At 39.4% G+C, this 25,827-nt stretch overlaps 2 protein-coding genes across 5 annotated transcripts in view; both read right to left on the bottom strand.

The window, feature by feature from the left end:
• Positions 1-1,137: 1,137 nt before the first annotated feature.
• The window catches only part of LOC130094358 (CD276 antigen-like), a 46,731-nt gene continuing 22,041 nt past the window's right edge, over positions 1,138-25,827 (bottom strand). Inside the window, exons 1-5 of one of the 2 annotated variants that reach the window (XM_056260630.1) lie at positions 5,892-6,000; positions 5,542-5,699; positions 1,903-1,949; positions 1,470-1,802; positions 1,138-1,343 (exon numbers count right to left, since the gene is read on the bottom strand). In XM_056260630.1, the coding sequence (XP_056116605.1) occupies positions 1,216-1,343; positions 1,470-1,802; positions 1,903-1,949; positions 5,542-5,576 (543 nt within the window). In that variant the 5' untranslated portion in view covers positions 5,577-5,699; positions 5,892-6,000 and the 3' untranslated portion in view covers positions 1,138-1,215. Of the gene's footprint in view, positions 1,344-1,469; positions 1,803-1,902; positions 1,950-5,541; positions 5,700-5,891; positions 6,001-25,827 lie in introns of those variants that run through there. The other variant, XM_056260629.1, reaches the window with a different exon arrangement.
• Positions 12,578-25,827, bottom strand: part of si:dkey-49n23.1 (semaphorin-3D) — a 67,383-nt gene continuing 54,133 nt past the window's right edge. For all 3 annotated transcript variants that reach the window (XM_056260622.1, XM_056260623.1, XM_056260621.1), the window contains 16 exons: positions 25,623-25,783; positions 23,348-23,410; positions 22,898-23,017; positions 22,612-22,705; positions 21,885-22,013; positions 20,537-20,679; positions 19,665-19,779; positions 19,490-19,559; positions 18,897-19,041; positions 17,654-17,876; positions 16,886-16,974; positions 15,325-15,366; positions 15,049-15,206; positions 14,784-14,848; positions 13,837-13,970; positions 12,578-13,732 (listed from right to left, as the gene is read on the bottom strand). In XM_056260622.1, coding sequence (XP_056116597.1) covers positions 13,319-13,732; positions 13,837-13,970; positions 14,784-14,848; positions 15,049-15,206; positions 15,325-15,366; positions 16,886-16,974; positions 17,654-17,876; positions 18,897-19,041; positions 19,490-19,559; positions 19,665-19,779; positions 20,537-20,679; positions 21,885-22,013; positions 22,612-22,705; positions 22,898-23,017; positions 23,348-23,410; positions 25,623-25,783 — 2,165 coding nt within the window. In that variant the 3' untranslated portion in view covers positions 12,578-13,318. The remainder of the gene's footprint in view (positions 13,733-13,836; positions 13,971-14,783; positions 14,849-15,048; positions 15,207-15,324; positions 15,367-16,885; positions 16,975-17,653; positions 17,877-18,896; positions 19,042-19,489; positions 19,560-19,664; positions 19,780-20,536; positions 20,680-21,884; positions 22,014-22,611; positions 22,706-22,897; positions 23,018-23,347; positions 23,411-25,622; positions 25,784-25,827) is intronic.

Below are 25,827 nucleotides of genomic sequence, written 5' to 3'. Positions count from 1 at the left end.
TATTGTAACACATATGCTGGAATAAATCAGTCCTTTCTCTCATGCCTACAACTGGTACAGAACGCTAGGGCTCGTTTTTTGACAGGGATAAAAAAGAAGGAACATTTCACACCTGTGATGGCATCCCTTCATTGGTTTAATTCAGAGTTGATTTTAAGGTTTTAATATTTGTATTTAAAGCAATTCACTTATATTTCAGACCTTCCGTTTCTCCAAAAAGTATTCTCGTCGCTTGATAAACTTAAGATTGAGCCACTGTAGTCACTCGGACTATTTTAACGATGTCTTTAACTTTTCTGGGCCTGCCAGTTTCGATCCCTTAAGAAGCCTTTGGATGAGTGATCCAGCTCTCAGATTTAATAAAAAATATCTTAATTTGTGTTCCCGAAGATGAACGAAAGTCTTACGGGGTTGAAACAACATGAGGGTGAGTAATTACTGACAGAATTTTCAAAACAGTAAAATGACAATTACAGAAGTCTGTCGGGATAATTCAGTGCTTATTTTAGTTATCGATTATGCACATTAGTGTTTTATTGTTGTTTTTTCTTCATTATTTTAGTGTCATGTGTTTTGTCTTTGAATGATGCTGTAAAACAAGTACTGTCGATTTCTTACGGACAGGCCATTTATGATGAACTGGTGAAAACTAGGTGTTATCAGTAGAGTACATTCACTTTATATCACTTTATGAAACATAAATTGTACTTACTACAGTGCATCACATGTGGCCTGGGAATTGGTTCACATTAAACATTGTATTGGCCTTTCGTATGTGATCTAAGTTGTAATTTTGCAAAAAATTTGAGACAAGCGAAGTAAGTGAACTTTAGATATGTAGTGACAGGCATAACGGTATAACCAGCATAATCATCACAATACTGTAAAACAAGCACAAATCATCACTCACGTCTACCTTCAACAAGACATGTGCACTATAAGAGAGCTTTTACACATTCAATTCATGCTGGTGTTTGCACAACTACACAAAATGTTTATATGGGCTAAAAATAGCAGTAATAATAGAGTAATATCTAATGAAGCCATCCAGCTGTTTCCAGGAATCTGTGCGGTTCATGTTGAGTCATTGGAACTGGAAGTCAGTAATGGAAAGAAACTGGGTGTTCTGTAAAACATTGTTACAATATTTAATTAGAGGTTGTCACCTACAGTACTTGCAATATGAAGTACATGTTGATCACGCTGTTAACATTGCTAAATGTACTTACAGCTCAAATAAAATATAATGCCAATACACAGAGTGGAAATGATCATTACAATCATCTCTGGTTTTTGGTTCGATCCTTCATTTGCGTTTTTTGTACGGTGTATTTTTTGTCTCTCTGAAAGACAAAACAATTACAAAGGTTCAGTGATAAACACACAAGTGTATCCTTTTATGTTTCTATGGTAGAATGTATGTTATAAGAGTATGTGGACATTTTTGTCAATCATTTGGTTTTACACACCTTTAATCAAAAGCTCAACATTCTGGACAGATTTCAGCACTGAATCCTGTGTGATGAAGCACGTGTACTTTCCTGCATCAGTGTGTTGAAGATTGTAGAGTTTGAGTGAGAAGTTTCCATTCAGATACTCCTCAGGGAAGGTTTCAGTTCTGTTCTTGTATGCCGGATCCTGTGCTTCTACAGAGTCTTTACCCTCAATAATGTGATATACACTAAGTCTGTTGTGTCTCCACTGCACAGTGATGTCTTGAAGTTTAAGCTGATGTTCTTCAGACGAACACGGTAAAACAGCAGAGCCTCCGATAAAACCCTCAACGGTCTCCTGCAGAGACACTGAAAACAGAGAGAAGTTATAAAAAAGAAGCAAGTATGATTTAGCAGACAAGAAAGGTAGAAATTTGCTTCTGAAATAATTGTTCATTTTAGCACTCACCTTCATTTATTAAAAGAAACACAAGCAGGAAATAAAATAACCCCCGTCTGTAAACACAGAAAAAGATTTTAAATGCAGACGACATTAAAGGTGGGATCAGTAGTTTTTTAAATATGCCGTTGGCCAATGTTGATATTTGAAATCAACCCAAACAAACACACCCCTCTCTTCATTGCTCCGCCTCCAAAACTCACACTCCAATCCTAATGGTGCATTCCATTATTTATCCGTCTCGGAGATCCGAATCGGAAGACAGACGTTGCCTAGCAACACGCCCCCTACCTCGGATTTCTCCTCTCGGACGTCGGACAACCGTGAGGACACCGAGCAAGAATTCCGTTTCGGAATTCAAGATGGCTGCGCCCTGTGTGACTTGTAAGTATGAATTGTTTTCATTGTTTTTGAACCGCTTTGGTATTTTAAATGACCATTATAATCACTCGTATTACTGCGTCCCCTGTAGGTATGGGAATCGGTTGTTGTGAGTGCAATTACTAACGTTGCTAGCGTTGCTAACAGAAGATTAACATGAAAAACATTAAATAAAGTGAACATTTTCAAGTTCAAGTTCAAGTTCTTCCTCGGTGTTCTGTAAGGTGAAGCACATACTTATTTTGGAGCGCTTGGTACTCGGCCAGTGCTACCATTACAACGGGTGGCGTCCATTTTTTTCTCCGACTCGGACGCGCAAAACATTATAGAACGCTTGAAGTGTCGACGTGACGTCATATCCGAGGTCCGAGTCGGTTCGTTGGCTATAATAGAACGCACCATGAGCGCCCCGTCCCGAGTCGGTCTCGAAACCCTAAGCCCTGCAAGCGAGGCGAGGATGGGCGATACCACTTATTTTGTTTTCGAATACGATACCGATACTTTCAAGGCCAGTATCGCCGATATCAATACCGATACTTCTAAACTGAACTTTTAAATTTGAAAACTTCTTAAATTATTGAATTACTAAGATTAAAATGGGTAATGATACCGATTTAACATTATATTTTAAAGGCATTTTAACATTCAATACGCCTTAATTAGAACTTATTAGATTATATTTTTATTTACACGTGGTTACAATGTTTACTTGTAGTGGTAACCATGGAAATCTACAAAATATTATAGGCCTAGTTGAACTATGATCACTGTAATGTTAATTTTCATAAGGGACTGCCAGTGACCGTTGTTGCACCCATAAAATGCAACCTTTTTATTCTGACAGTGTCTGATTTATATTAAAATTAGTTACAGAATAGAACTATGAACTTTTAACATTCAAAAAATTATTTATTTGCAAAAACTATGTAGTTTTCTGTCTTCTGTTAAGCATTGTTCTGGGCTGCGTTTCCCAAAAGCATCAATGGTTTCTTGTGATACTTTTGGGAAACGCAGCCCTGTTTGAATGCATTGTCGGCAGTGTGTGAACGCTCTCTGTGATTGATTGCTTCTGACTTGCAGCATTTGCGTGTGTTCAGATAAGCAGGAAAATAGTTACACAATTATTTACTAAACAGGTTATTCATCCAATTCAATGCATATTGTACGCATTAAACTTCTTGTCAAATAAACAAAATCACTGGTAAAAAAAACAACAACTGTCGTATCGATATTTTTATTTGAGTATCGATACTTTCGATACTCGACGTCAGTATCGATATATTGATACTTTTGCTGCGTCCCAATTGGCATACTATCCGTCCTAAATAGTATTCGAAAATAGAATTAGTACGTCCCAAATCGTAGTAGGTTGAAATGAGTGTCCCAAAGAGACCCGGAAGGTCTACTATACCCGGTCAGAATCCGAAGTGCAGATCGATGCACACTCTGACGGCTGATGTTGCCCACAACCCATCGCGCGTTGGACGAGGATTCGGTTAGAACTACAAACATTAGTGAAAAGTGTTAAAAAACTACAGACATGGAGGACGCGCGAGTCCGACGCGCTTTATCTAGAGGTTTAGATAAAGGGGTTTGAGTGATTAATTATTAGTATCTAACCAGATGAAAATGTATTTATTAAATGTTGTCCACATTATATTGTATCTGCAGCAGCATTGTGAACTTTTGCAAAGATACGTTTAGCCATTAACTTTTAAATGCATTATTATAGGCCTATTCAAATTCCAAACACACGAGAAGAGTCTCCGCATGAAAGACCCATGACTGGCAGATGAATGTGCTACAACATTTCTCTCCGAAACCGTAAGAAATTAACTTAGAATGAATGGAGGATTTTAACTGTGACGAGATGATTGACAGGGCAGTTTAAGGCGATAGGATGCTCGCGACAGATCTGTCCGTTAAAGATGACGAAGTAGTACGTCCCTAAGCTTGCCTACTCTTTTGCTACACACTCAAAATTATGTACTTTTTCTTCCCAAAAAGAGTACATACTTTTAGGGCGTAGTATAAGTAGGCGAATTGGAACGTATCATTTGTTTCGATACGCCCATCCCTAGAGTGCACTAACAATGACGCTAAACACCGCATTGACTAGCAGTCGTCAGCTCGACTCACACTAGCTGTCATCCGTTACGCACGCAATCCAGGAGTGCATGTCTGTTTATACAGAAGCGCAACTGAATAATGCTTCACGAAAAATAAAGCGCAGATGATGGACGAACGACAATTAACGTACACTACACAATGGTAATTACAAACAATAGTTGGTTGTTAGTTGCCAACAGCACAGCAGACACACAATGACACACAAACCCATTGTTACTCACATATGGAGCGAATCAAAGCAACATCTGTGTTTGTTTTCAGGCCTTCCCGCTTCGCTCTCTCCAGCGCTGGACAGCTTTTCTAATATTAACATGGGTCCTATAAAGCTCTTGCCCAGACATAACACATTATTTTCCAGTGATTTCTTTAGAGATTTTCTTTTTTGTCTTGTGTCTCATCTCTAATTCTGGAGTCTTTCTTCAGTTCAAATCTCCCTCTTGCTCATTCTCTCCCACCGACCTAACGCCAGAGTGTTGTCTTTTGAGAAAGTGCACCAAAACAATCGATTCCAACTTGGCTATGTTGTGCCAAAACACACAGATTACGATCTGTCCATTCACTTCCATTTCCACTCGCTCATTACGTAAAGTCTAGCATGGCTTCGTTCATTCTCTCCGTCTCAATTAACCACTTCTGATCGGAACAATGAAAACACATCTTAATACCAGGTGTAAACAGGGCGTAAGATAAATGCTTCAGATTTCAATTCAAATCTGTCTTTTTCCCCCATCTTCCTCCACTGTGGCTATACTACTGCAGACAGAACATACATCCCTGCAATACACTTATGCATGTTCTTTCACTGAATTCTCAACATCTTTACACATGTATGATGTCCAAGTAAATTAAGGAAACGGCATTCACAATCCATGTATAATGTAACACCAGCTGTTTTGTCCATATAATCATATTATTCGTATCATATTATTAGTCATGCTTTTGAAACAAGACACAAAAGCTTTAGTAAGGGCTTGGCTTGTTGTTCTAAATCATCTAAAAATAAAAGATATTATAAAATAAGTATGTGTTGGGAAAAAATGTATAATTGCCAATAATATTTACATTCATATTTATGTAATATGTTTTAGTGTGGATTAGTTGGCCTATGTAGAAGAAAAAAAAAACATGTTGGCCTACCTCCTGACATTTCCATTTTTTTGGCAGAATTCCATGCTGGAAACAATGAATTGTAACACAGAATGTAGCCAAAAGACTCTCAGAAATATCTTCAACCTCCAAAACCAGTAGGCATGGCATATTTGGAAGCAGTCATCTCCAGTTATGTGAAGTAAATCCTGGCACATAAAAACATCTCACTAATTATTACTCATTCTTTCCAAACAAGAACTTCCAGTTCCAGTCAGTTTTAATTTCCAATTAAAAGCACCAAATAGGTGTCACTGCAATTCACACAATGAATATATATATATATATATATATATATATATATACATATATTATAAATACAGAAAACTTTTGCGACAAACCTTTGTTACAACCGTGTCCACCCAGCGATTCTGTCAAAGTGAAAGTAGGTCAGCTTTCCCACAGCTCTCCTTCACATCCGCTTCTCCAGAGTCACTCCTTCACAGTTCACTGTTCACACAAGCTAGCTTACGCTACGGGAACCCATTGTCAACGCCGTGACGCACGGTGGCGGCTCTATAGAAAGCAGCCGTCGAGTCTGTTGGGGGCCTGCTCAGGGGGCGGTGACCACTCGAGCCCAAGGCGGTCGACGGCCTGTGTGAGGAGGCGCATTAATTCCTCTTCGACTCCGGCGCGGGTCCTGCTGGATTCGTGGGCCGAGGAGGAGGCGAGGGAGCCTGACCACTCCTCGCTGTCCAAAGCCATGACGGAACAGCAGTCCTTTACCTCCGCCCCGTCATCCGAGATGGCAGCAGTGCGGCCGCGGCGGCAACTGCGCGTCCGGGGAGGGCGGGGGGGTGAAAGCGAGGCTCGAGGGAGAGGCTCCGGGCGAGACAGTCGCTTCCAGCACCGGTTCTGGCAGCCTTTGGGAGCGGCGCTTTTTCTTGCGCGGCGAGACGAAAGGCGGCGCGGCGGCTTTGGCTTTGAATGCTTCGAGTCGAGCCCGCAGGGTCGACATTGGAAGCTCCTCGCAGAGGTTGCATCCGCCGTCAGCGAGAGCGAGCTCTGCATGCTCCAGTCCCAGGCAGAGACCGCAGATGAGGTGGCGGTCTCCGGCGCTGAGAGGGGCGCGGCATGAGCCGCAGGTGGTGCGAGGCATCTTTAAAAAGACGCTCGTGCTCTTTTGTGAAGTTCACTGAGGAACTAGCTAGCTCTAAAAAGGATATGTCACCGGATGGCGTAGCTTGCCGGATGGCTGAAGGTGGCGAAGACGGCCGGCTTCTTCAAGCGCTGTCCAAGCTCGCTAAAATGCCCCTCAGACGGCGACGCGGCTTCTGTGTATCAGATGCGAAGAGCTTCGCTGAAGAGATGAAAATCAGGGATGCAGCCTTCGGACCTCGCTAATATACACTCTAGCCACGCCCAGTTTGGCGGGCTGTGATGTGATGAAGGCGCGAGCGCCTCTCATTGGACGCGAGTTTATTCTGTTCGTCCATAGGCTGCAGCAGTTGCCGCAGAGCAACCAATGAGCTCGCTAGCTAGCCCGCTCAAGGTCTGCAGCTGCTGCACTGCGTTGACAATGGATACAAAATTAAGGATAATTTTTGGCTTTAATATTTCAGAAAAGATGAATCTTTCCCGTAGCGTAAGCTAGCTTGCGTAATACGAGAGAACCTCTCGTAAGAGAACTCTATTTGTAAGAATAATGAACATAGGCATAGGCTAATGTTATTTTCCAGTAGGCTAGTTCTTAATGTGTGTTTTTTTTTTTTTTTTAGCAATCTTGGTAATGATAAAGTGTTTTCCCTGATGCAACAAACAAGCTCATGAAATGGACCTACAGCAGCAGTTTCAAGTGTCCAGACGTCCCTGTTTCACGACGTGTGTCCCGGACCATTGCAAGCTGGCTTGCTGTTACTCATTTTTCACCTGTGTTAAGCACGCCTCGTGTTTTGCTTTCACAAGAGTTTCCGCCCCTCATCTACAGGTCCTTCTTAAAAAATTTGCATATTGTGATAAAGTTCATTATTTTCCATAATGTAATGATAAAAATTAAACTTTCATATATTTTAGATTCATTGCACACCAACTGAAATATTTCACCCCAGACCATCACTGACTGTGGGTACTTGACACTGGACTTCAGGCATTTCCTTCTCCCCAGTCTTCCTCCAGACTCTGGCACCTTGATTTCCGAATGACATGCAAAACTGAGCAACAGTCCAGTGCTGCTTCTCTGTAGCCCAGGTCAGGCGCTTCTGCTGCTGTTTCTGGTTCAAAAGTGGCTTGACCTGGGGAATGCGGCACCTGTAGCCCATTTCCTGCACACGCCTGTGCACGGTGGCTCTGGATGTTTCTACTCCAGACTCAGTCCACTGCTTCCGCAGGTCCCCCAAGGTCTGGAATCGGTCCTTCTCCACAATCTTCCTCAGGGTCCGGTCACCTCTTCTCGTTGTGCAGCGTTTTTTGCCACACTTTTTCCTTCCCACAGACTTCCCACTGAGGTGCCTTGATACAGCACTCTGGGAACAGCCTATTTGTTCAGAAATTTCTTTCTGTCTTACCCTCTTGCTTGAGGGTGTCAATGATGGCCTTCTGGACAGCAGTCAGGTCGGCAGTCTTACCCATGATTGCGGTTTTGAGTAATGAAACAGGCTGGGAGTTTTTAAAAGCCTCAGGAATCTTTTGCAGGTGTTTAGGGTTAATTAGTTGATTCAGATGATTAGGTTAATAGCTTGTTTAGAGACCCTTTTCATGATTTGCTAATTTTTTGAGACAGGAATTTTGGGTTTTCATGAGCTGTATGCCAAAATCATCAGTATTAAAACAATAAAAGACCTGAAATATTTCAGTTGGTATGCAATGAATCTAAAATATATGAAAGTTTAATTTTTATCATTACATTATGGAAAATAATGAACTTTATCACAATATGCTAATTTTTTTAGAAGGACCTGTACATAGAAAGTATCTGCTACTGCTAAAGTTTACAGTATATATTTTAATAACGACCATAAATGATAAAATGCTTATCAGGAGAGCTAAGAAATAACGAACGTAATGCATTATGTATTTACAACATATCGTGTTTAGGCTATTGTCTATTCAACATTTCAACATTTGGAATTGCCATGCCATTAAGCTTCCGCTAACGTCATCATAATAAAATCGCTTGAATTTTACATATGGCTTTGCGTTTTGTTTCATTTTTCATCATGAACATTTTGTTGAAATAAATTGAACACAAAGACTTAAAAGTCGTCTGCTGTTAAATCACATGTAGCCTACATTTGTAGAAATGTCTTCAAGCATGACGGCGGCTCTTATCATTTTCTATAGTTTTAGAACAAGTCTATGTAGGCTAACAATATCTGAACTGTTTCATATTGTGCTTAACTACAATTCTGAATTTCCACAAATGTTTTTCTGTAGCTGGGTTAGAAACAGACCCATGCAACAAAATTTGTTTCAGATAAGTCACACAATATCTCTGATTTGCAATCTATGCAAATAACAAACCACAAACATTTATCTTTATCAAGGAAGGATGTCCTAAGAAGATGTTTTTCCCCTTTGACTTTTTGACAGAGACATAACTTAAAGTCAACATACAATGAAAATTCACTGTATCTGTTTTCAAAATGCATGTAATAGATCATATTGTGAAAAATTCCCCCGTGCATTGGTGCATATTTTTTTTAAGTATCTGACCTCATAATGTTTAATCAAAATCCCCTAACAAGACTTTCCAGTGAAAATGTTTTATGCAGGACACTGGTGATGTATGCAGAACCTTTCCAATTATTTAGTTTTTAGTTTTCCAAGCATTTCATTTGAGAAGCCAAACACCTTGCCGTCACTGTAAAAATGTTTTAATGTAAAATCAACAGTAACTTACTGGCAACAAACAGCAGGCTAACATTTTCCCAGAATGCATTGAAAATACAGTAGCATATTGTAAACAGCTTATACAATAGGAAACTGTTAAGAATACAGTAATAATGATGTGAAAATGACAAAATCTACAGTAACATGCTGTACTCAGAAAAATCCTTGTGACGAAATACTGACTCATTCTGTACTCTGAGGACAGAACCAAAGAATAAATGGAATACATGTCTAATTAGAGAAAATGAGGAACTAAACAACAAACTTAAGAAAAAAAAGTTTTTTAGAAAAAAAACTTAAACATACTCAGGAAGGAAACCAAGTCACAGGAAATGTAATAATGGAAACAATGAAACAGAATTATATAAAAATAGAAGTCCTTAAAGAAACACAGACACCATTAGTGGTGGTATTAATGAAATATTGATGAATTTTTAATTTTGAATCAGTGATTTGAAGCTTGTATTAAACTTGCTAAGTCACTAGTTTCAGCAAACACGGCCTCATTATGTCATACCGCTTTAAACCATGCTGTGAATTTTTTTTATATATATATATATATATATGCCATTGATCTGGTGAATCCATAAACGAGTGTCCATTTTTGAAAAGGGGACTGTTAGAAATGTAATTTCTACTTGCATTCTGTAAGTCAAACACTTTTCGTTGGGAAACACTGTGGCAACAATCTGTTTTCTTGCCAGTACAGATTTGGAAGGCAAAAGACAATATATAAATGGAATCAGTAGCTACATAAAACGCTTAATGTTAAAGATGATTGCGAAATAGTGAGTGCTCTTTGCCATGGCGGCTATTTATCTGTGGCAAAACCTTGTATAATGAAGAAAAAAAAACATTTACAATTGGCTTGTAAAAGGCAATTTATACATGCATTTTCATCAGGGGAGAGTGGGGTAAGATGAGTCAAGTTTTTTTTTTTTTACTCATGTGGTCCTCAAGATAAGAGAAAATTAGACAGAAGTGCAATGCAAGTATCTAAAGTAATTTCAGGATCAGTGTTGGGAAAGTTCATTTTCTACATGAACTAGTTCAAAGTTCAGTTCACAAATTTTAAAATGAACTAGTTCAGTTCATAGTTCATACTTCAAAAGTATACGTTCAGGCACAACACTGTCAGGATGTTTACAATCATTTTAAATGATCAGAATACGTCTATGACAAAGGGTTCTAAAAATATGGCTTCTTATAAAAAAGTGTTCCTGTGGCTCAATTTGCCCCAGGTTAGGGGTAAGTCAGTGGGGAAGTTGAGGAGTGTGTAAACTGAGCATCACTTTGCCCCTTAGCTGCCATTTTGGATAAAACTAACTTACCAATTCAGGCTAATACTTAGCTAAATGATTTGCATGGTTTTATACATTGCTAAATCACCAATATGGATAATACATATTTTAGACCTGGACAAATTTGCTGTGATGTAACAGCCATTACATCTGTTATGCTAAAAGTTTACTTGACAAGCCAAAAACTGTTTTTAAAGTAAACGGGTGCTTTCCACTCCTCACATGACATGTGCTTCTCCTTTTTACAGTCTGGCAGAAATGATGGGTGGTTCCAAAATATATGGTCAAAAGACAATAAAAGTATACAGTTGCCAAGATAAAGGGGGTAGGTCAACTTACCCACTGGCTCATCTTACCCCACTCCCCCCTATACATGTTTGGGCTGAGTTTTCGTTGCATTTACACTGTTCTCTGACCCCCAGGTGCCACGTGACCAGCCTGTGGGTTTCTTGCGCTTTGAAACAGTGAATCATTTTATGTATTGGTTCAATTGATTAGTGCTTTGCTGGAGCGGTGCGCGATCACGGTCGACTGACAACGAGATTAAGCAGCCGAACAAGAATACGGCCGTGTACCGATTGTTCTCATCTCAGCTCCGCCGAGACAAAATAGACATGCCATTTCAAAAGTCTTTCATTTATTGTCAGAAATATGTTTTCAAAAGCATCACTTTCATCAAATTTTATGTAGAAATTGCTAGCATATTTGTTTCAGATAACTGGCTAACGTAATATCGGTGATCTTCAATACTTGTGTTGTGCCTAACATTTCTTTATTAAAGTTGAGACAAGCTCAGTAGCCTAAAATGTTTCACTTGCTTTGCACCACAAACAATGAACCACAAAGTCTCTCCCACAGCAGGATGTGTGATTAAACCAAATGATTTCACATCGACCTCGAGTTTCAGTTATCACCATTTTCTTCACCTCAAAAGAAAAAAAAATGTTGCAGGGGTTTAAAAATAGTTTCTGTATGAAGTATTTCATAGACGATCATAGATCCACATACGCAGCTAACTGCCATCATATTGATATAGGCTACACATAGCCTACATACATATCCGTTCAAAAGTTCAAAAAAGCCGTTACTGACATTAAACAAATATACACCATTAAAAATTCTTGGGTCAGTAGCCTATATTGTGCTCACTAAGGCGACATTTATTTGATCAAAAATACAGTAAAATAGTAATGTTGTGAAATATTTTTAAATTTTTAAAATAACTTATGTTTGAATATATTTAAAATTGTAATTTATTTTTATGATAGTAAAGCTGAATATTCAGCATCATTACTCCAGTCTTTTGTGTCACATGATCCTTCAGAAATAACTCTAATATGATGATTTAATAATAATAATAATAATTTTAACTTCTGATTCATTTAATTATTCTGCCTGAAGAAAAGTATTAATGAACCCAAACTTTTGAATAGTAGAGTGTACAGTTATTAAATCATGTATTAGGAATTTAAATATAGCAACTACTATTACAGAAATACACTATTGTGCTAAAAATCTAGAGATAAAAAAATGGTTCTTCTGATAGGTATATAGCCAGAAAATATATTCTCAATACATATGACCATTTTTAAGACAATACATTATACGAACATTAACTCGAGTAACCCAACATGTGAGCTCTGTTATTCAATCAACGAACATGAAACATTTAGCTTTAACTAACTTACCACTTTAACCAATCAACAATGAACCTATTTTAGATTTCATTCAGATGTGGTAGAAAAGAACAAAGGCCTGAGGATTCTGGAAGTCATTTTCATGGGCAGTCAAAATCATTTTAAAAGCCCTTTGATGAATCCATGGAGGCCATCATCTATCACTCCCAGATGCTCCGACACACAGCACATTTTAGATAACTGTACACACAAGAGACGAGCTGAGCTGTTGTGGAGAGCTTTGCTTTTCTTTACAAAATTACATGCATAGAAGTCATTAAACAAACACAATATTTACTCATGGATGTTCTCAGGAAAGAGCAGAAGAGATTGTTCTTGAAAAGGAAGGAAACATGAAGGGTACATCCTGGGCAAACTTCCTCTGAACATGGAGGCACCTGCTGTTGTCAGAACAAACTACAAATTTGTACATTTGACTATCAATAGTCCAAATATAATATCAATACAATGATATACAGATCTGTTTAATCTACATGCCAGGTGAAAGCAAGAGAAGTCAGTTCATCTTTCCACTGCTGTTAGCTTTGGGCAGCGTGTTAGATTGTCCATTTTCAGTATTAGCTTTCCAACCATACATAGCATTTAGCATAGATGCTTGTCTTTCAAGAAGGTTGACAAACAACAGAAATACAATGAAAATATTACAGAAAATGAATGCAAAATGTGTTTAGCTGGATGCCAGATTGCACAAATTCGTAGTTGCACAGCTACAGGCTGTTTGGTTATACTGTGTTAAAGCTACATGCTAACACTAGCACAGGCTACAAAAATTAAACTTAAGAGAGGACTTAATGAAAAATAATAAAAGTTCTCAATGTCTGTAGCCCTTTGTTGTTGTGCTAGTAGCGATTGGTGGTTGCCGCTAGTTGGAAGTAGCCTTTGTAGCCATTAAGCTACAAACAAGATGCTAATTGTCCAGATAAAGTCACACTTTCCTTTTCATCAAAAGTCTGCAATTTCACCTCCATCTAGAGGCTCGTAGGGTGGATTTTGTCGCCTAACTCTTGCTTTACGGTTTTCAGACACCTGCTTCCACTTTAGCGTGCGAAGTTTTTGCTGTCGCCGTTTTTCACGATACCAAAGATGTTCACAGTACTCGTCAGCCGTTAGCCCGCTAACTCCCATTAAATGTAGTTCCTTTAAGCTTCGCGGCGAGGCTGCGTAATTTCCGGCTTGGGTGTTCTGCGCTCTCGACATGTTGTTCTGGGGGATGACGTGTAGCTCGTACCGGGCTAGCGTGCGGGAGAACGAGTGTTCGTAGGCTACGCAGAGGTACAGCCCAGCGTTAGCCGATGTTAGCTGCTGGATGAGAAGCCCACGTTGCATGTGGATGAGGTTTTCTTCACCTGGAAACAACTGAGATACAGAAATTGGTTTGTGTTAGTGTAGAAGTGAGTTAAGTGTGTATCCACTTATCAGTTTACAAATGTTTACATCCTAAAAACAGGATGTGGACGGACCTCTTTGCTGTTCTGGTTGTTGTTTGGGTGAATTATCCACTTGATTGTGGCTTGTGGTGAACGTGGGACACATTCCAGGAAGGTTGAGTTCGTCTCCACGCCGTATATCGTCTTCAGTTCAGGCTGCTCTAAACCTGCAGAGAGGAATGGACACTTTTAAAGGCAGGGTAGGCAATTTCGGTGAGGTTAGCAATAGTGAGCTAGCTTTGAAAGCGCAAGATCCCACCCTCCCTTCAGAGCGTCTCCAAAGTCACGCCTCCTTTTAAACTCATGAACGCACACAGCAAAGTCTGCAAAGCGTCACAAGTTGGACGAATTTTTTTTGGTCCTGAGACTTCCACAGAAGACATAGGTTTAAATTTTTAGACCACTTCTATTATTGTTTGCTATCAGGATGTGAAGAGAGTTTCAACCAACATAACAAAAAGTGTTTATGAAAAATGTGTAAGGCCTGATATACTTAAAGAATAAACAGGGGTGACAATTTCGAACAAAATCAGGCCAAATGAAAGTTTGTTTGGCCAAAGCGATCTTTCCCAAAAGTTTCCCCTTTTTTGACGTGGAGATGTAAACATTCCCTGTAATTTTGGTTGAATTTATTTTGTTATTGAGTGGAAAGCGTACAACATATTTACATATTCTTCTAAACACCGCTCGAATGAAAAAAATCTTCACTGTGAGTCAGGGTATTTAGCTTCCTAAAAGATTTTTTATTTTATTTCTTTGAAACATGTTTTAATTATTTGTCACAGAAACACCAAAAACTTGCTTTCAGAAAGTAAACAGAATCAGTTTGTATTTCATATTGAACTGGTGCACACATCTTAGCATGTGTTAGTATCCATTATGCACACTAGAGGGAGTAGTGTGCATTCTTTTTTCCAGGACTGGGCAATATCATATACAACCTGATGGTGAAGAGTCGTGAACACAGTGTGATTTATTACCGTCTCTCATGTCCTGACACTGGCTCCAGGGGTCTCCATACCTCACATCCTGTCTCCGGGCGCGCCTGCGGACCACAAGAGGATATTAGCCGCCTTAGGACCAACCCTCAGATGCATTATTTCAAAGGTTTGCTGGTGGTTTTCAGTATTATTAATTAGGCCAATAATAAATAAGCTTTCACTTTATTTCAATAATCCACTTTAGACATTCAACTAACTGTAAATAACTTTGTGACTACATGTCAACTAGTAGAATAAGTTGTACCTTTTGTTGCTGGGGAAGTAGTTAGTACAGGAGGAGCCGTCCCAAGCGCAGTATGGGTCTCGAGCTAAACAGCAGTCTACACACGCTTTACCATAGAGATCACATCTCTGCACCGGAAGCTGGACGATACCCTCATCACTGCTTACAAACAGCACTTGCTAGAGAAGATATCAAATAAAAAATGAGGATGTGTGGTGGGTTTGAAAGCAGAATCATGATGCTCATAAAGTCCTTATAGCATTATTTAGTGACCACCCACCAAACACGTCCACTTACCCTCTTGGTGGAGAGCTCCATGCTCAGTATTGGGGTCGGAGTCTACAGAACGAAAAAAGAGAGGAAGAAAAATGGCAACACATAAAATGAATCAACTCCCGAACAAAGTGGGGGACTACACGCATTGTTGGCGCTGAATAAGAGCAGCTCATCATAACAGGCCCTTGTGAATGTTTTAAAGCTTTCTGCTCCATTGGTTCGTTTCTCTTTTATATACAGCAGCAAATGAGCCTTGACTCTTAAAACGACTCTGGCTCTCCAAATGGCCGGTGGGCAATGTCTGCTATCATATGTCTTCTGATAGGTTTGACTGATTACTTGACATACTAGCGATTCATAATGTACATACCAATTGTTTCTGTTTTGGTCAGAAACAAATAAGATTTGAGGGATGCAGTAGTATTCAGTGAATAATTTAAATTGTAAGTGACATTTTGGTCTGTTCCTCACACAAAGTTATTGTCTGACTATAGGCTTAACATATAGCACATGAGTGGCATGGACTACATATATTTTTAAGAAATGATAACTCTAAGCTAAATGCTATTATAAATCCTTTATTATACTACAGAAATTCTCCAGGAATCTCCTATTTAACCATATGACTGCTTACATTTCCTTCACCCACAGAGCAAAACTGACACATCCCTCATTGTCTAAAGGTTTAGATAAATCAGTATTCAGTATATCAGTATCAATACAAATCAATATTTCTGAGTTAACTGCCTCTCCTGTCCCTGGGTTTGGTCACTTAAGTAGACAGTAGCACCTCATTGCAGTACACAAGATCCAGGGGGCGGAGTTGGATCCAGATCTAAGGGGTGGAGATGGGTAGGATTAGGGGTGGGGTTAGGGATCAGGAGGCGGAGATGGGTAGGATTAGGGGTGGGGTTAGGGATCAGGGGGTGGAGATGGGTAGGATTAGGGGTGGGGTTAGGGATCAGGAGGCGGAGATGGGTAGGATTAGGGGTGGGGTTAGGGATCAGGGGGTGGAGATGGGTAGGATTAGGGGTGGGGTTAGGGATCAGGAGGCAGAGATGGGTAGGTTTAGGTCAGGGGTAGGCAAGTTCGGTCCTAGAGAGCCGCTGTCCTGCAGAGTTTAGCTCCAACATTAAAAAAAACCTCTCCTGCCTATAGCCTTAGTAATCCTGAAGACATCGATTAGCTTGTTCAGGTGCGTTTGATTAGGGTTGGAACAAAATTTTGCAGGACAGCGGCTCTCTAGGACCGAACTTGCCTACCCCCGGTTTAGGCATATGTAAGGTGGGAGGAGTTGGATCTGGATCCAACTCCTCCCCCTGGATTTCGTGTTCTGCAGTGAGGACCATGTCTAAGTAGACAGCCATGGGAAATCTTAGAGCAATCTGTTTTTCTTCTTTAGGAGTTATTTTTGTTTGGGAAGTGCTTGACATGAAAACAACAACCAATAAGAGCCCAGGGTCAGGGGTCATGAGGGAGTCCAGCAGATGGCATGACAAAACCAGCAGGAGAGGGAGAGAGAGAGAGAGAGAGACAGAGAGAGAGAGAGAGAGAGAAAGAGAATTACATCTTATTCAATTACCTTGAAGACATTCAACTCCTCTAGAATGATTTCTTCAGTTTCCCAGTTCTCTTTAGGTACAGAGACCACCTTTATTACTTTGCCATCATCTGGAGATACAGAAGATTAACTGTGTGAGATTTCGATCGATCGATAGATAGATAGATAGTAGATCGATAGACAGATGATGAACGGATGGATAGATAGATAGATATTCACATTAACCTTTAAATATATCCCATAATGCACCCTTCCTTAGTTACCATGGTAAAGTGAGCACTGGCTTTTGGCGTGTGTATTTATCCAGCCCCCTGAGGGCTGGCAGCTGTTACACCGTTCTAGTCCTACACAGTGTAAAATTGCAAGTCTGCTCTCTGTACACACAGGTTAAGCATATTTGTCCTGAACAGAGTATCTATTTGTCCTACATGATTCACTTAGATGTGGCAGATTTCAAGCACACACCCATCAGTCCAGGAGGACAAATGTTCAGACAGGAAAAGAAACACTGGCTCATCGGAATGTTAGGATGATCCCAGGCAACAAGACCACTGACCAGCATGGGAACATCTTTGATAGCGTTTGCCGGATCTGGTAGCCTATCTAGGAGATTTGCACATTTGTAGTGCAATTTAGGTCTAACACTGTGTCTACAACTGATGCGAGCGGCGCAATGCGACAAAAGACAATTATAAGAAGTGATGTTGGAACACAAGGGCTAGTTGTCACACTTTTTTACTAGTGTAAAAGATTCAGCTCTTTGCATATGTTAACCACTTTCCAACATACCTGTGCCAAGGTGTAAGACATCATATTGGCCATCCTCTGCATCAACCCTGTCAACCACAAGCTTCTTTAGCTTGTAGGGTGCGTTGATCCGAGTGAAGACGGGATGCTTGTGGATGGGGACCACTGGCTCCCACATCAGCTGATGGGCCCTCATGAAGCTCACAACATCGTCTGGGAAATCACGGGTGGACTTGTGCAATGGGTCGTAGGTCTCGCTCGGACACTGAAGGGACATAGGACACATAGTTAAGCTCATATTTTGGAACCCTGTGGAGAATTTGGCATAACAGTCACAGACTAAGGTAAAAATAGTCAAAAACATTTATGCAGATGTGGATTTTGGCCACTGTTTGAGATCATAGTGCAGCAAGCATCATAATTCTTATTTTTCCATATTGAGAAATGCAGTTTTAAAGGAATCTTCTGTTGTGAGTCAGTTTACCCACTGAAGCGAGTCCATCTAAAACCCCAAAGCGGTGTATGTTATACAGTAAGCGTCAACATGAAACTAGTAAGATACACTTGCTTACTAACCTTGCCTGTGCAAAGTTAAATCTAATATTACAACCTCTGCTTTAGAACAGCATGACTATTCTGGTCATCCAGCTAGACCAGCACTATACCAGCTCTAATCAGCATAAACCAGCCTGAACCAACATGAATTCATGCTGGATTTTTCAGCAGGGAGGAACATGTCATCTGAATGAAAATGTCCTACTACATGTTAAATGAGTCTAAGGTAGGTTCCTTTAGTTTCAACATGATCTTAACTGCACCTTCTAGTCATTAAACCCCATAATTTGAAAGGGTTAATCTGTCTACTCGAGAGTTCAGGTCAACTCTGTGGTTGTGACTTTGACAATTAATGGAGCAGAATTCACAGCCCTGATAATTGACTTCCTTCTGGAGACCTCACCACTAAAAGGCCACACTCCAGCCACTTCACAAACTGCCCAGACACGTGACCCCTAGAGTGCTTGACGACACTTTTACGGTCCCCTTGAGCCAGCGCAGTTAGAGCGAGGAGTGACTGGCCGCAAGGTTTCCAAGCTGCCCTAACACTTAACAACTTACCATAGATCTCAAATCTTGCGTGTACTTGTGATAGCAGCATCAAGGTAACAGTTAGACTCTACCCAACGTTGTTCAAATTGTCAACAGAAAGCAAAAAGTAGCATCCCTCCAAATGAAATATCATCTTCTCAACCCTGCCAAACATAATTCCTCCCTGTTGAGAACTCACCGTCCCTGGCCGTGGATAAGGGATCCTCCCCTTGTACTCCATCCAGCGATAATCGGGCCCCTCCTTGTGCGCAAAGGGCCCATTGAAGGCAGCTCGGATGGAGGCCATGGAATAGACGCAAACGGCTGAACCTCTGAAGACGGAGCTTTTGAAAAGGAAACATGTATTAGTCAGATGCCAGGTTAGAATAACAGAGTTCTTCAAGCTTGGTGACCTTTCACCCCCCCTTATGGCCTCAAGCTATCCATTCCTCGGGTGGGAGCACCGAGACGGATTGTTCTAGATGAATCGGGCGGGACGGAGACCATCCTGTGACCAGACTGTTGATTTTAGGGGCGTTCTGATACTGATGTCAGTTCACAAGATAAACTGAGATAATCAGATTTAGGTTGTTGGAACGAACAAGGGAGGTCTGAGAACCTGAAGGGTTAGTTAAATGGGAATGAGTGTGACGGATTGGCTGATTTGGATGGAGCCAATGCAGAAATTGAGGTAAACAAATATAACATTGGCAGGAATGTCGTTTTAAAAAGTTAAGAGGATTATTGGGTGGTGACCCAATGAATGACAGACTTTCCAGGTAATGAACCTACCTGGAAGTGGAGAAGACACCATAGATGACTGGATTCTGTGGATCTTTGGTCTCCAAAAGAAAGATGTCCTCTAAACATAAGAAATGGGCAGAAAGTATAACTAGGGTGAATTTTTTAGTTCATGTTGACTATAACAGATGGGTGATTGAAGTGTGATTAGAGTGTGTAAACATACCCAGCTCGTCAAATTGTGTGTCCATGCCTCCAGGTCCTGGCACTGAGCACACCAGCCTGGCCTTCAGGAAGGTGCTCCAGCGATTAATCAAGCTTCGTTTTCCTCCTATGTCATTCTTATGAACACAGAGAGCTTGATTTCAATACACTACACAACTTTTAAAATCTAGGCATCATACACTTAATGACATCATAAAAGGTTACAGAGGAAAAACTGGGCATAATACACTAAATGACTAAGGATCACACTACCAGACATTTAAGCCTTTCTGAACACACCAAACTCACACAGAAATATAATGTGCCTCCTTGCTAGGAGACGCATGACAAATAAAAACAATATGTGTTGTAAAATTGACTCAACATATCACACATGTTGGATGGAATCACTCTGAAGCTAAAAACATTGGATTCTGTGCCCAAATCCCATAAATCTGACTTTTGACAGCATTGAATCCTCAAGACTGCAAATTGGTGCAAAAATCGTGTAGTGTATTCAAGCCTTAAGCAATGACATTATCTCAATAGCAAATATTGAATACATTACATTTTCATACATTACAAACAAATACAGCGTTAAATAAATGAAATATTGGAAGCACTTCAAGAATGCTCTGATAAGATAACCCTGTACTGAAAATCTAGTTTGCTAGATTTGATGCTAGATTAGTGTTTAATTACTCTCACACAAACACTTCATTCTTTCATTATTAGATACATGCTGCTGCTACTGTGCAACAGATGATACCGAGGCTTACCCGTCCATTCATTAATGCCTACAAAAGACTCATTGATTCTGCATACCAAACAAAGGTCTTTTGGATCTATTTCATGTTTTTATTGGCTCATTACGGCGCTGGATTTGGCACTCACCTTGCAGACACGGGCCACCCGACTGTAGACACGCTTGTCGAGCTGGTTGGACTCTACGGAGGTCTCTTTAAAGAAGAAGTAGACTTTTTCATCGTCCAAGCTGTGAGTGTCAGGGATGGAATATGATCCCACAAATTCTGGCTCTGTGAAAAGAATTTGGCATCAGAGAGAGTGAGGGTGGAGGAAGTAACACAAGTTAATTAGGCAAGACTAGCATAAGCACCAGCACCCAAAAACAGTGAATTGCTAACTTTTCAGAACATACACCTACTTCTTATCCACTGCCAACAATTTCTATAGCAGTATTTCTTCTTCTATTTTTGAAGAAATCACTACACATCCTTAAAACCTGCTAATGCTAATCATATACTGTGTATATATATATATATATATTATAAGCAGTGTTGGGGTAACTTGAGTTACGTAATCGGATTACTTTTTGCAAGTAAATAGTAAAGTATCATATTACTTTCAAGTTTACAAAAAATATCTGAGTTACTTTTTCAAATAAGTAATGCACGTTACTTTGTTTTCCCATGTATTGACTGATAGCTCTCCTGTCCCAATGTTGAGAGAATTCAGTATTTCTCAAAATCAATAAAAACAGTGAAATGCAAACTCAGAATATTACGCAAACCTGCAAAATATGTTAAATAACACAAATATACGTTATATATTTAATCTCACTTTATTAACTAATGACTTTCATGCTGACCTTTGATGATCCAATTCAGCTATACAAGCAAAAATGACTTGCTTGTGAAAAGATGCATCACATTTGTGTTTAATTTTTCTTTTTAATGCTGAAGAGAGTTAAACTTTCTCCCCATGCGTCCTCTTCTTCTGCAATGAATGGCAGCACATCTAAAAGGTTTCAGCAGCGTCCTCTACTGTACAGGTGTGAATTTGCATTTCCTTCAGCCTGAGGCTTATTCATTTCACATTTGGCGTAAAATGGCCTTTACAGTTGCCAAAAATAGTTTTTGTTATTAAAATAGAAACAAGCAGCCCAGCCCAGGTGAGAAAAAGTAACGCAAAATTAACGTAACGCATTACTTTCCAAAAAAAAGTTACTAACTAATGCAATTAGTTACCTTTTTGGGAGTAACGCAATACTGTAATGCATTACTTTTAAAAGTTATTTGCAAACAACATATTAATCACAAAATGTTTATTATAGTAGATGGTTCACCAGTGACCTGTTTATTTGCCAGCTGAGGAACTGCCATTGTTGATTAATGGAAATCAATAGCTGTCTCCAGGTTAGACCTTTATGCTTGTTCAGTTGTTGTCCATGCAGTTTTTGCATACACAATAAAAACAAAGAATGTTTTATTTCACTTCTCACCATTAAGCCAGTGGTCCTGGTAAGCTTCAGTGCGGATATAGTGTTGATTGCTGCTATGCACAGATGTGCGAAAAATGGCGGCATTTGTTCCCATGAAGTCTACGGACGTCCCAGCGTACAGGTCCCCATCTAAGGTGAGTATACACAAAATCACATCCAGAACGACTCAGAATGACAAATGATTTTCTATGATACATAGCTCATTTTTAATGATTCTACCCTCTGACTCCAGATCCTTAGTCAAAATACTCTGTTTTACAGCAGCTTGTGTGAAAAGGAAATTTCGATTATTCCAGAGGCATCATTAAATGGTCAAAAAGGTCTCCAGTTGCAGTAATAGCCTTTAATTGGGTAGCATATGGTTTATGCATTATGACCATCTGGGGTGTACATGCTTTAGAAAAAAAACCCGAAATTTTTGCAGCTGGGTTTCTTTCCTGACCACACTGTAACAGCAACTGGGCAATTGTTTTAACTTTTTACTGCCTATTACTGTAAGTATCCATTGGAGTCAAAAATGGGTGACAAATCTGTTTACTGGGGGAACTTCAAAATTGCCCTGTGCAAACTAACATCTGGAGCTATACAGATTCATTTATCAGTGACTCACATGGGAGTACGTCTAACAAATGCACAGTTTTGTGCATTTTTCCTTTTACCGCCTGCAAAGGGCTGATTGCTTGTTTTTGAGGACAATGTGTTTAGGGTGTCGGGTCAGGAAACTCACCTGTCAGATGGGCGGTAAATGTCTCATGCGGACTGAAGGGACATTTTCCTCTCCCGGATTCTCCAACATGGCTGAGAAGCCGGAAAGTTGGTTTCTAGGACACCAAGACAAAGACTGTCACTTTGTTTGCACCATTACCCTCAGTATTAGTTTAGCTTTATGGTCAATAAGCCTGTGTTGGGTCCAATTCACCCTGTCGGTGCTCATATATTTACAAGATATCAAGCTTATAATGTGTTTACAGCATTTCACAGTGGTTAAGGGTCTAAAAAGATTGACTGCTCACCTCAAGATTGTGTCCTAGGTCAATGTAGGTGCATTGTGGGTGGAACGCGCCGGTTCCACATACATAGACATGAGTTTTATTGAAGTGTTGTAGGAGTCTCACGTAATTGGCACAATCCATCTGAAAGATACATGTGGTATGCGATTAAAAGCCTGATTTTAAAGAGTATTTGTGAGGATAGGTGGATTTGAAGCTGTTTAAATCACACAGTAATGCACCTACTGATTTTTTCCTGTTATTGCAGGGGGGAAGTATGTTAAAACTTCAGACTTGCCCTCCCTTAAGACTTTTCAACTTGAAATATATTCCCCCCCATAAAGCTATAAATATTATTTTTTTCCAGCTTTTATTCTTATCTCGGTCTGTGAGATCACTTTATTAAAAAGGCATCTATGGGTCCTTGAAAGCTTTTTTCTCCATTTGTGCCCTTTTAAAGTTGTAGCGTCTTACCGATAGATTCTTTCCTGCATATTTGCAGCGTTCGATGTGTTCCTGTCCAGCTGGCCAGTGAATCTAAAAATAAAAGAGATAAAAGAGAGTTTTCCCAAGGAATTCTATAAAGATAAAAGAGAGTTTTTCCAAAAAAAAAACAGAAAATAATGCATAACAAAACAACACATTATAGTTGTAAGTTATAGGGCGGTTTGTAAAGCAGAGAAAGCTATGTGCTTAAACACTCAACAATATATTAATAAATGTATTATTTAATAACTAGTTTAATAGTACTATAAGTTTGAATAATAATATCCGGGACCTATAGTAATTATTATTACTAAAATGTCCTACACCCCTTTTTAATTGATTCTAATTTTTTTTTTTAAAAGTGCATCACATTAATGTTCTTGTAAAAAATGTGTGCAACAAGTATTGAGTTGATTAACTCTCCTTGGCGCAATACCATCATCACTCAACAATCTACATGCCTCTCAAACTGTAATCATTTCCATGTGGGAATAATGTGCAGGTATTGACCTAATCATTAGCCGGCAATCAGCACACTGTACATAATGATATAATTGGAAGATCGAGAACCTGCCGTGCTTTAGTTCTTATGAAGATCACGTATGAATGACTGTGGTATGACCTTACGTTTAACCTCATCATTTCTTACAGGCATCTTTTGGTATTTCACTATTATAAAAGACAGAATCAATTAATTTGAACTAAATGTAATGTTTATTTAGCTGTGATGATGTGTAATGGAGAATTTAGACCTGAAGTATGTAAATGCAGATACGAATGCCTCCAACACATTGCAAGCACTTTACTTAGCGTGCAAACCTCCGTACACAAGGGGGCGATAGAGATACCTTCAAATATCTGCGTTATTAAACTGGACATGCTAGTTGACCTGACAACTGTAGAAAAAGACGCTATGCTAATGCATATATACTATAGCCTGCATCAGTGTTGACATTTCAATGAATATTTCGGTTGACGGCATTTGTGTTCAGTTAAACTTGTGTCGGTTACCTCAGAAAATAACTTCAAACTTGTCCCTCCGTTAGTAAAAACAAACAAAAAGTGTGTTTACAATAGTTAACCATAATAGTTGAGTTCAAAGAGTGGATATAAATAGAAATAGAAAGGCCTGTCCAAGGACTATAATGATAACGATAAAAATAGTTAAAAATCATTCTAAATATAAACAAATAGCAGAGTCCACACCACAACTATAACTATAACTTCACAGAGCAGCAATTATTTTTCAGTTGATGAACGATAAAAACTTTGACAGCCAATCAGAATCCATCCTGTTTTAAAGAGCTCGAGCATTTAATGTTCGATGAATGTTCACTCAACGTTTAAAACACGCTTAACAATATTTTCTTCTCAACATTACGAGATATAATACAAGAACGTTCCATAAACATTATTTTAAGAATGTGTTGTCCTAACATTTACATAACCTTTAAAAAACATAATAGGAACATTCCATATTAGCTGGGAATATACTAATGAAACAAACCAGTTAAGCATTATAGCCTTGATTTACAGTGTTGCTAGCAAGTTTTTAAATTTTACGCTGTAAAAAAATATTGTTGGTTTAACTTTAAAAAGTAAGTAACCTGGTTGCCTTAAAATTTGGAGTCAATTGAAATAAAAAATGTAAGTTAATACAACGAAGGAGACTGGTTTAGTCAACAAAACTCAAAATATTATGTTATCTGAACCCCATAAACTATCTAAGTTGATTTGACAATAGAAAAACATTTTTTTTACAGTGTATTTGTATATTTTTTCACAATACACATTGTTTCAAAGCAGCTTTACAGAAAATGCTTAATGCTTAGAATATGACACTATCTTTATGCCTTATAGTCACATTTACAGCTGTGCGATAATATACTTTACATTTTGTGATGATATAAACAATCAAGTTGTAATTTGCTATATAGTATCGCTTTATGTAAATATATTGTATATCCAACTTTGTATATAGAGATGTGCAATAAAACAGTTAACCACTTTTGTAAACATTTTGAACAGTTTACAATTGTAAATATACTACAGTAGATGCGTTTTCATACACTTTTACTGAGGGACAAGTCATTTTCTGTGCATGAGGTGGAGCAGTTTTTGGACGGAAACCTGTAACCTCACAAGATTCATGTGAACAGTAATGCATTGTAATCACGCTCTGTTTTCACTTTCGTGACCCTTATCCTCTCGGTCTGTAAATGACATCATGCGCTGTCAGATTGAGGTATTTGCGTGCGCTGACCTTGCGTGTCGGTTGGGTGAGGCTGTCAGAGTTCAGCATGTAGATGTGGTCTCGGCCTCCGACCAGCAGCCATCCGCGGTCCTCATCCAGCAGTAAGGCCTGGTACGCTCCCGCCTCGCCACCGTCCCAGAACACCGCAGAGCTGTTCCTCGACCTCAGTTCTGACAGACAACAAAAAAAGTTTGTTTAGTCGTTCTGAACTCCC

Source organism: Rhinichthys klamathensis, unplaced genomic scaffold, assembly GCF_029890125.1.
Source record: "Rhinichthys klamathensis goyatoka isolate OS25496 unplaced genomic scaffold, OSU_Roscu_1.1 h1tg000009l_1, whole genome shotgun sequence".
NCBI lineage: Eukaryota > Metazoa > Chordata > Actinopteri > Cypriniformes > Leuciscidae > Rhinichthys > Rhinichthys klamathensis.
Note: the sequence above shows the minus strand (reverse complement) of the source record. Positions and strands in the feature narration are given on the sequence as shown.